This window comes from Neovison vison, chromosome 7 (genome assembly GCF_020171115.1).
Source record: "Neovison vison isolate M4711 chromosome 7, ASM_NN_V1, whole genome shotgun sequence".
Classification (NCBI taxonomy): Eukaryota; Metazoa; Chordata; class Mammalia; order Carnivora; family Mustelidae; genus Neogale; species Neogale vison.
In genome coordinates this window covers 192,590,295-192,601,908 of record NC_058097.1, presented here as the reverse complement: position 1 = coordinate 192,601,908, position 11,614 = coordinate 192,590,295, and the positions used below count along the sequence as shown (strand labels likewise).

The 11,614-nt window shown below is 35.5% G+C and overlaps 2 protein-coding genes across 3 annotated transcripts; one reads left to right on the top strand and one right to left on the bottom strand.

Moving 5' to 3' along the window:
• Positions 1-4,167: 4,167 nt before the first annotated feature.
• Positions 4,168-7,945, top strand: LOC122912926 (olfactory receptor 4C46-like). 2 transcript variants are annotated; one of them, XM_044259325.1, is made up of 2 exons: positions 4,168-4,187; positions 5,296-6,214. In XM_044259325.1, the coding sequence occupies exons 1-2, from the start codon at positions 4,168-4,170 to the stop codon at positions 6,212-6,214; spliced, it is 939 nt and encodes a 312-aa protein (XP_044115260.1). The 2 variants fall into 2 exon arrangements, with proteins under 2 accessions (XP_044115260.1, XP_044115261.1); XM_044259326.1 differs by lacking the exon at positions 4,168-4,187 and adding an exon at positions 7,908-7,945 and having other exon boundaries at positions 5,285-6,182.
• A 1,209-nt stretch (positions 7,946-9,154) lies between these two features.
• Positions 9,155-10,090, bottom strand: LOC122912917 (olfactory receptor 4P4-like). Its single transcript, XM_044259318.1, has one exon. The coding sequence runs from the start codon at positions 10,088-10,090 to the stop codon at positions 9,155-9,157; it is 936 nt and encodes a 311-aa protein (XP_044115253.1).
• Between the last annotated feature and the right edge of the window lie 1,524 nt (positions 10,091-11,614).

The following is an 11,614-nucleotide window of genomic DNA, read 5'->3' as shown; positions in this document are numbered from 1 at the left end:
TGCTGATGGCATATAGATAGGCAGTGTTAAGTGGCCTACCTAATTAGTTAACTTAACAAAGTAATAAGATAAAATGTAAATAAAAATACCATATATTATTTCTATAAGTGAAACAATTAGAATTAAAATGAGAAACAATAGTATGTAGAATACTATTTTAAAATATGAAATTTGAGTTGCACTCCATTGGTTGAGTGTCTAACTCTTGGTTTTGGCTCAAGTCATGATATTTTGGTTGTAAGATCAAGCCCTATGTTGGGCTTCATGCTAGGCAAGGAGTCTGCTTAAGATTCTCTGCTTTTTCCTTTCCCTCTGCACACTTGTGTATGCTCTCTCGCTCTCTTTCTAAAACAACAAAATAAATAAATAAAATTTTTAAAATGAAATTTGAGGAATATTTTTTCTTTTCTTCTTCTTTTCTTTTTAAGAGAGAGAGAGAAAGAATGCGGGAAGAGGCACAGGGAACTGGAGAGATAGAATCTCAAGCAGGTTCAATGCCCAGGATAGAACTCTCCATAGGGCTCAATCCCATGTCCTTGAGATCATGCCCTAAGCCAAAATCAAGAGTCAGTTGCTCTACCAACTAAGGCACCCAGATGCCCCAGGAATAAATTATAAAAGTATATTTAAGACCTGTACATGAAAACTAGAACACACTTCTAAAATTAAATAGAAAAATGGAGAAATGTACCTTGTCATTGGGTTAAAAGACCACTTTTACCATGTCATTCTATTCTTTCAATACAATTCCAATAACAATCTCAACAGTATTTTTTAAAGAAATCATCAGTTCTATTCTGAAATGTATATAGAAATATACAAATTTAAAGGAATCTAGAAAATTAGATAATTAAAAAAAAAACCCAAAATATAGTTTGGATGTTTACTCTACTGAAATTCAAGAATTGCTATTAAGCTCCCATAATCAGTGTTGTGTGGTATTGATGCAGGGATAAACACTGAGACCTTGAAACCAATAGAATGCCCAGAAATAAGCCTAATTATATGAATTTTTACAAAGATGTCAAGTAATTCAATGGGGGAATGTATAGACTTTTCCACAAATTATACTGGATCTATTAGATAGCCATATGAGGAAAAAAAAAAAGATCTAAACCACAACCTCACCTTGTACTATACATAAAAATGAACTCAAAATGAGTGTGGGGTCTACATGTCTACATAGAAATTGCAAAAGAAATCTTTTTGACCTAGGTGGTAGATGAATATTTATTAGACACAAAACAATAATCATGAACCAAGAAAAAAATTAAAAATTGGAATTTGTCAAAGTTTTAAAACTCAGTGCTTGTGCTTGTCAGGTAAAACCATTTTTAAAAATGAAGAGGCAACCATGGATTAGGTGAAAATTTTTTAGATATACATAACATATACATGACAAAGACCTGAATTATATGTAAAGAACATTTATAACATAGTAATAAGGAAACTAGAACCCTTAGGTTTAAATTATGCAAAGGACTTGAACAAAAGTATACAAAAGAAGGTATACAAATGGCCAATAATAAGATGAGAAACAAAATCTCACCATCATTAGTCATCAGGGAAAGCAAATTAAAACCACAACAATTCATCACTACATGTCTCCTAGAATGACTCAAAGGAAATAACAGTACCAAGTGAAAACGATGTGGAAAAACTGGGACTCGTCTTGTGTTTTGATCGCTCTCCACAGTTTTATTTTATTTTATTTTTTTCCTTTCCACAGTTTTAAAGTTGCCTACTATTCTGTACTGACCAAACCATGAATCCCAAAAAATAACTAATTGGGAACAAGTTTCTATTTACTTCCTGCCTCTTGATGAATGTAAAAACAAACAAACAAGCAAATAAACAAAAAAGTTTCAGAGTCAAGAACATTAAAATGGCTGCCATTGATTTCTTGCCCTCACTGCTCTAGCTCTCAAACAATCAGTAGCAGGCTCCAGAAAAGTTTCATTATGCTAAGGAGGGAGAAGTTCTCTTGGTGACACGAGTCAACAGGTCAACCACAGGTCACCACACTGGAATTAGGCCACTTTTCTATTTGCCTGACATTCAACTTTCTTAGAAACTCAAGGTAGAGAAAATGGATTCCTACATGCTTGGATTCCAAGTACAGGGCATGTAATTCCCTTTCCAAACTTGGGTGTTTGTCAAACATGTCTCTTCAGCATGGTTTCTAAGACAAAGCCTTTCTGTCAGAGGAGATAATTAACTCCTGGGAGAAAAAAGTAGCAGCGCCAAAGTCATTGAACCTTCATGGAAACATCTTTAAATACGCATGCAGTGTAAGGTGAAAATGATTTTTGTTGATCACATTTGCAGAGCAAGATTCATTAAGGTTAAAATGACATATTTGAATGTGTTTACTCCATATTTTTTGCCTCTTTTCTATGGGAGCAGAGCTACCTGTAGATGAAGTCTCCATATTTTTTCTAAAATACTCCATTCTAAATTCAAATCCCAAGTGTTCTGTAAGAACTTTTTGAGGCTTTAGGCTAGAAAGGAAGCTTTTGATTGATAAAAAACACTTCCTTAAAAAACAGTCTCTTACTGGGTGTGTCTTTTTTTTTAATTTATTTTTAATTGATTTTCAGCATAACAGTATTCATTATTTTTGCACCACACCCAGTGCTCCATGCAATCCGTGCCCTCTATAATACCCACCACCTGGTACCCGGACCTCCCACCCCCCGCCCCTTACCTTTCATATTGAAAGTTACCTATCTGAGAGAAGGTCAGTTTGAAGATGGGATTATTTCTGAACACCTCCAAACATCATTAAGATCTTCTAAGTCTGTAAGGTAAGTGTTCAAAATTGCTGATGCATCTTAAATATTGTTGCTTCCCATATATAATAATCATTGTTTCAGTCCCTTCAAATATAGTATTCAAGTATTCCATCCTCGCCCATTTCTTCAAAAGATGGTTGGTAAATATCATTCACCTAAGCTGACAGAAAAAAATTTGAAACTCAAGGAATTGAAGCCAATTGTAGGACCCTGCTCTTTGTCACCAAACAGCATGCTTTTGCCATGAGACAGCTAGTTTAATAATCTAGACTAATCATGAGAGTGAAAACACAATGGAAATACACTTCTCACACAGAAGAAGCATAAGTACGAATAATAAATGACACATAGCATCAGCTGTGTTATCCAAGCATGAATGGAGAATTCTTTCTGGTAACAAAGGCTATGTATGGATAAGTGAGTCAGTGTGCCTTCTTTAAAAGTAAAATTGGAGAGGATTCTTCCTGAACTTCTTGCACAGTTAAGTGATTGCTTAATTATCACTCAAAATGTCAACAATTCTTATATCCTAGGTGCCTATACAGTTACAAAATAGATGAAAGTCCTCTGTGCATATAACATGGTGGTGATATGTTCAAGTAGGTCTCCTTAATTCTCATAAAAATCTTTGATACGGAAATGATTAATCTTGCTTTACAGATGAAGAAACAAAGATGTAATATGTTGAAAAGCTACTCCAGATAAAAACAGATGCTAGTGGAAAAATCAGAATCCTAACCTTGTCTTGTTGATTTTCAAACCAAAGCACTTAACCAGAATGGAAATCCTTTTCAACATTTAACAGATATTTTGCTTTGGAGATGGTTTATAGTAGGGAGAACTAGTCTGAGGGAGAAGTCAAGATAAAAAGATCTTTCAATGAATATGGTACCACATTTTTTTTCTAAGATTTTACTTTTTTATTTGACACAGAGAGAGAGAGAGAGCAAAAGCAGGGGGAGCAGAGGGCAGAAGGAGAGGGAGAGGCAGGCGGAGGGAGGGGGAGAGCTAGCCCCCCATGGAACAGGGAGCCTGGTGTGGGCTCAGTCCTAGGACAGGGATCATGACCCATGACCCGAGCCAAAGGCAGTCACTAACCAACTCAGCCACCTGGGCTCCCCACATTACCACATTACCACATTACCATTTGATAATTGGGAGTTCAAGTGTGTCAGACAGAGAGAGAGAGAGAGAGTGTGTGTGTGTGTGTGTGTTTGTGTACGTGTGTCTCCTAATGAAATTATGTTTTATAAACTTGCCTCCAAAGTAATAATAAAGCAATTATAATCATGGTCATATAAAAAGAAGATTACTAGTTCAGTGCTGTTAATTATAACAATATAGGGCGTGGGTAAGAACTTGAAGGAAAATCATGAACAAGTATAAACTGAAGTAATCTTGGTTCTGTCCTTAATTAGCATCTTGATCTTGGCAGAATCTTTAGCTTCTCTATGTTTCTATTACATAATGTTTAAAATAAATATAAAAACAATAGTTGGAATTATCTTATAGGTCAGTGGCAGGGATTAAATCAGCAAATGTCTACAAAAACACTCAGAGCCACTAAATATCCAATTTAATAGATATTGTTGTTATTATTACCATCAACCTAAGTCCTTGACACTGCTTTCTCATCTCAAAATGGAAGGAATAATACCAACCACACAGGTTATTATTAGTATTCAGTGGGATCCTATGTACAGAGCACTTGCTACTATGCTGTGAATATAACAATCAATTATTTTAAAAAATATATGTATAGTTTATATACATATCATTAGCAATTCTAATATTATTGTATTTAGACAAAATCATTATTATTTATTTTATGGTAACTTTTGTATACTTTCTTTACAAATCAACCACCAATGCCCTGTTATTCTTATGTCAACTAATATAAAAAAAAATCTCTTAACTGGGGTTTCTGTCTCTGGCTTCCAATCCCTTACTGAACCTCACCCCACTACATCCAAGAAACATGAAGATATTTATTAAATTATATCCCTTATTACCTCTTCCTCAAACTCCTCTTCACTTTTTCATGTATATTCTCACTGTCTTCCCATGGTTCCCCATTTCCTAAGGATAAAGGAAAAATTCTTCAACCTTGCATTCATAGCCTTTACATCATAAAATACCTCCCTTTTCTTACTTATCTGCCACAATGTATATGGTCCCATACTTCATGTTAACCTTTGTCACCTCAGATGAAGTGTGCACAAATGATCTCTTGCCTGTGTGTTTACAAATCTCCCCATGGTCATACTTAACAGAAATTTCATCAAGGAGATGAACAAAATAATCTTAAAGAAGACAAAACTTACTTTGTATCTCAAAAAAACTCAGGAGAATCCACATATCATGAGAATCCACAAATCATTAGAATCCAGGTGTTTATTTACTAGATGAAAAAACTTAATAAATTCAAGTTCACATTAATCAAAAGTGATTTTTTTTTCAGGTAATGCAATTAATCATATTAGGAAATAATGGTGAATAGGAACAACGTGACAGAGTTTATTCTACTGGGGCTCACAGAGAATCCAAAGATGCAGAAAGTCATATTTTTCGTGTTTTTGGTCATTTACATAGTCTCTGTGGTAGCAAATGTGCTCACCGTGGTCACTATTACCACCAGCCCATTACTGGGGTCCCCCATGTACTTTTTCCTTGCCAATCTCTCCTTCATTGATGCCTGTTACTCTTCTGTTAATAACCCTAAACTGATCATAGATTCACTCCGTGAAAAGAAGACCACCACATTCAATGCCTGTATAATCCAAATCTTTGGGGAACATTTCATTGGAGGTGCTGATGTCATCCTACTTACTGTGATGGCCTATGACCGCTATGTGGCCATCTGCAAGCCATTGCACTACACAACCATCATGAATCGGCGGGTGTGTGGCCTGTTAATGGGAGTGGCGTGGGTGGGAGGCTTTCTTCATGGAGCCATACAGATCCTCTTTATCATCCCTTTACCCTTCTGTGGCCCTAATGTCATAGATCACTTTATGTGTGATCTGAACCCTTTGCTCAATCTTGTCTGCACTGATACCCACACTCTAGGACTCTTCGTTGCTGCCAACAGTGGTTTCATCTGTGTCTTACTCTTCCTCCTCTTGATCATCTCCTATGTGGTCATTCTGCATTCCCTAAGGAACCACAGCTTGGAGGCAAAGCGCAAAGCCCTCTCCACCTGTGTGTCCCATATCACAGTGGTTGTCCTATTCTTTGTGCCCTGCTTATTTGTGTACATGAGACCTGCAGCTACTTTATCTATTGATAAAGCAGTTGCAGTGTTCTACACTATGATAACACCAATGTTAAATCCTTTAATATATGCCTTGAGAAATGACCAGATGAAAAACGCCATTAGGAAATTGTGTAGTAGAAAAGTTATTTCAAGTGAGAAATAAATATGTCTGAAGTCCGACATTGATGCAATGGAAACTAAAGTCAAAGGACATATTGGATGATCTCAGGAAGGATTACTTACCAAATAAAAAAAATAGTAAGCTGCTGTGAATGACAGATTCTGCACGGAGTGGAAGAGGAATGTGTGCAAGAAAAGAAAACTTAACCACCTGTTATGTTCCTACATCCATCTGTCTATCTAACATCTATTCCCTATCTATAAACACTAATATATTTTATTAAGAATTCTGCTCATTTTTATATGCCTGGGTTGATGATAACATGTTGCCATTAAAATTGTAGTATAAAATGACTACAGGCTTATAAAGCAAAGAGCCACTTAACCTTTGTGGGGTAACAAAGATTACCTCAAATTTCCAAATTTCTTGTAGATCTCAGTCATTTTGTATTTCTCATGTTACTCATCTCAGACTGCTAATCCATCAGAAAGAATTATAACTCCAATAAATGAACATGCTATTATTTGAGAGGAATTTTTATTTATTAAATAAAGTTATACTCCATAGAGTACTTGACTATTTGTTAAAAATTGTTTCTACAAGGCAGCATAATGCTGGGGCACAATCAATATTGCATGAGTGATAAGGGTATAGTGGAAGATAGACATAGTCAAGAAAATGTAGAGCAAAGGAATAGGACTGGAGACAGGAAACTTTTTCCTACTTTTCACTGATTGAGACTCAGAATTCTAGCTAGATGTCTTTACGAAACCACAATTTGTTTTGACTTCTGATTAAACTGTGTAATGAGAAAGAAATTTAAACTGAGATCATCAGTGAAAGAACAATAGTTTTTTTAAAAAAATTAATTTTAAAAGGGTTTTATTTATTTATTTGACAGAGAGTGAGGAAGAGGGCACAAGCGGGGGGAGAAGCAGGCTCTATGCCTAGCAAGGAAATTGATGTGGGGCTGAGTCCCTTCACCCTGGGATCATGACCTGAGCCAAAAATAGATGCTTAACCTACTGTGCCACCAAAGCCCCCTGCAAATTGCTTATCTTGGTATTCTCCCCACTCTGTAAGATTTCATCATCTTATGAATGTGAGTTGTTCATGTCATTTTTCTGTTAATTAATTTACTTCTTGGTAACATTTCATTATGAAATACTGTTTTGGGGCGCCTGGGTGGCTCAGTGGGTTAAGCCGCTGCCTTCGGCTCAGGTCATGATCTCAGGGTCCTGGGATCGAGTCCCGCATCGGGCTCTCTGCTCAGCAGGGAGCCTGCTTCCTCCTCTCTCTCTCTGCCTGCCTCTCTGCCTACTTGTGATCTCTCTCTGTCAAATGAATAAATAAAATCTTTAAAAAAAAAAAAAAGAAATACTGTTTTAAGAAAATGTGTGTCTCCATCTATAAAGAAAACGAATTCAGGATAAATACACCCCATTTTTTCCTTCCATCCCATACTTACTAATCAATAAATTTTTTGAGTCCCCAAAATATATCAGAAACTGTGATCATTGCTAGGGCTGCAAAGTGTTGAATAGAGAGCAACATGGGTCTTGCTTCCAGAAAGCATTTTATCCACTAAGGGACACCCAGAGTGTAGCAGAAAATGACAAAACCATGTTAAAAATGTTCTGAAAGTAGTGACAGCACAGGGTGAAACATCTTTGAGGGACACACAACAAAGAACAGGGTGGTCAGGAAGATTACCTAGATGAAAACACACCAAAAGGGGCACAAATATTGAAAGGGAATCATCAGGATGAATAGGCATGTGTTACCTTAGAGGATTCCCAGGAGAGGATTCATAACAAAGACCGAGGGTGAAAAAGAATGTGCAGAAAACACAACCATTTCAATACAGTTGTGCCTGTTGGCTCATCGATTTATTCAATAATTATTATTGAGCTTCTACTGTGTGTCGGGTTATAAGCTGGACACTGAGCTCCTAAAAGTCTAATTAGTAAGACCTGAAACTAGAAAGTTAGGGACAGGGTAGATCAAGAATAGTTTCATATCTGTGATGGAGCTGAATGCCAAGTACCATGAGGAACACATTGGAAGGGTCTTCATGCATTTTCATGGCCTGTAGCTCATTTCTCTAGGCAACGAATAATACTCCACTGTGTGATGTTGCAGTTTGTCTATTCTCACCCACTGAAGGACGTCTTGGCTGCTTCCAATTATATGGACAATTGTGAATAAAACTGCTGTTAAGTATGCATGTGTATGTTCTTTTGTGGACATAAGTTTTCAACTCCTTTGGGTAAATGCCAAGGAGTGGATTGCTAAATGGGGTTTAGTTCTGTAAAAAGATGAGCCTTTGGCTCAGTTGCCAGGGTCCTGGGATGGAGCCCTGCATCGGGTGCCCTGCTCAGTGGGAAGTCTGTACCTCTCGCTCTACCCTGCCACCCCAAAACCCTCCTCCGGCTCAATCATGAGCTCTCTCTCTTTCTCAAAAAAATAAATTCTGAAAATAAATAAAACAGATTCTACTCTAAATATTTGTTCATTTGCACAACTGATTTGTATGAACTAAGGAATGTTCTATCAGAAATTCAAACTGATTGTTTCAGGTTTTAATTATTATTACTGTTTTTTTAACATTACAACTTCTGAACTAACAAGGAACATCTGTTAGTGCAATGTATTAAGAAAACTATCATTAAGATATTTCCCTTTATAATTCACTAATAATATATCATTGATTTATTTGCATTAGCTCAGTTTTTTTTAATGAACATTCTCCTACCTATACCATCTTAATACCCCACAAAATTAACTTATTTCACAATTAATTTTGGTATGAAAGCATCAGTACTTGTTCAATGATCATTTAAATTCTGTATTCCTATTGCATCCATTCATTCCCCTCATATCAGTGATGGTCCATAATCCCCATGATCTAGTCCCTGCCTTCTTCATTCACATCTTCCTCTTTTCTTTCTCAGAGTCGATTAGTCAATGAACTTCTTCAAATTAAGAGCGTGCTTCCTTTGAAAGCAATGATGAGCACCAAACTTTTCTCACTGCTTTTTTCATCTCTGAATTTCTCAGAGTATAGATTAAGGGATTGAACATAGGAGCAATGATGGTGTAAAATAGAGCAAATATTTTGTCCTCAGGAAAAGTAGTAGGTGGTCTAAGGTAGATAAAGATTACAGGTCCAAAAAATAAGATGACCACAGTGACATGAGACCAACAGGTGGAGAGGGCTTTGCGTCTTCCCTCAGCTGAGAGATTTCTTAAAGTGAACAATATTATCCCATAAGAAAAAAATAAGACAATAAAGGTTACTAAAGAAATCATACCTGAAAAGGCAACCACAAGGACACCAGTGATGTAGGTATCAGTACAGGCCACCTTTAGCAAAGGAAAAACATCACAGAAGTAGTGATCGATTTCATTGGGACCACAGAAGGGCAAACTAATTGCAGTAGAAAACAGAGGTAAGGCATGGATGGCCCCACCAGCCCAAGCAGCTAAGACTAGGAGGTGGCATCTTTTCCTGTTCATGATAATCACATAGTGGAGGGGTTTGCAGATGGCAGCATAGCGATCAAAGGCCATGGCAGTAAGAATGAAGATCTCAATGCCTCCAAAAAAGTGCATGGTAAAGATCTGTAACATGCAATTACTGTAGGAGATGGTTTTTCTTTCCACTAACAGGTCAGCAATTAACTTGGGTGTAACTGTAGAGGTATAACAGATGTCCATAGAGGATAAGTGGATGAGGAAGTAGTACATGGGTTGGTGAAAAAGGGAACTGCATCGAATGGAGACAAGGATCAGAAGATTTCCTGCCAACAGGGCAACATAACAGAATAAGAAGAGCACGAAGCAAAATATTTCTATGTTCTGGTCATATGAAAGTCCTAGAAGTATGAATTCTGAGATGTTTCTCTGGTTTTTCATATAGTTGGCTTTTGTGTAGGCTTCCATAAGGACTTACATTTCTGAAAGTAAAAAAAAAAAAAAAAGGATAATTCGAGGTGAATATTAACTGTAGGAACACTATATATAAAATTTATTAAATTAAATGCATATTTTCATAAAGTGTGTTAAGAATAATTATTCTGGCTTATGGAATTGAGCTTCTTATTCTTTTTATGATGTCTTTTTAAATCTATAATAAAAAGTTTATAATGGCAATAATGAGAATAATTACATGTTTTTATCAATATTACTTAGTAATTATTTAAATATTTAAATACTATTTTGAAAATACCTGTTATCACTATTAATACTTTTTATTAGTATGACTATTAATACTTTTAATTCTTTTATTAATGCTATTAATACTTTAATAGTATGAATACTTTATTAATACTTTCATAAATACTTTAGATAAAGAACAACTAGTTACATTATTAAGTCTAAAAGAAAATTTTTCCCCATATTTCCCAATGTTTATAACTTACACATAAAATCAACTTTCCTTCTTTTAAAATGATCTCAGGAAATTGCCTTAATTTTCTGGGAATGAATCCTGAAGAAATTTGCTGCACATTTGTTTGAACTACTGAATTATAAGTCATGTTAGGCATACTATACTTTCCTACCGGGTCAGATATTGTCAAGGGTCATGTTAAACCAATGGAATTGCTCTCACATTAAAAAACAAAGAGCAGGAGAAAACAATACAGCAAAAGAGAGAATATCAATTAATGACTGAAATCTTGAAAAATATTCAAGAAATCCATTCATCTGCTGTATTTATGTTTCATGAGTTAAATATTTCAAAAATATATGCTGTCATTAATGTTTGTGATAGCAATTGATAAAGGAAAGATAAAATTGTCAAATTGTCCATATATTTTTGAATTATGCCCTTGTCATGGATTTGTCAGAAAATTTTATATTGAGATACAATCTAAAGATCAAATGCCAATAAAAGGGGGTGATACTGAAAGTAACTTGAAGACACTCTTCCTGATGAGTTAGAACTCAATGATATTTGTTGCAATAAGGAATAAATGAAAAATTAAGGAATTCACAACTTTGTATCTAATGTATATCTTAAGACATCATTTAATCAGTGTAAAATGAATGTGGGATAAAAAGAAACCGTCAAGAGCTATTTTACTGACTGAAGAGGGAATATTTGATTCTAGTGGGTTTACAAAGAGTTTACTTTCTACGTTAGTCTGACTCTCAAGTGACAGACATATTTGGGCCCCCAGATGTCTATTTAAAATACAAAATATTTTTGCTACAATATGATTTAGCAACCACCATTTGTAGAGAGTCCCAGATTTAGTATCTATGTTATTGATATTCCTCAAAAAGATTTTAGATGGCAAATAGGTGACAGCTATGGCATTTTCAGAATACTTGGTACCATAAGGCATCAATTCTCTTTAAATTACTATTCAAAATTCTAACCTCATAAATAGACAAACTTTCAATTTGTTTTTACTTTGCTCTCAGGGTCACTAA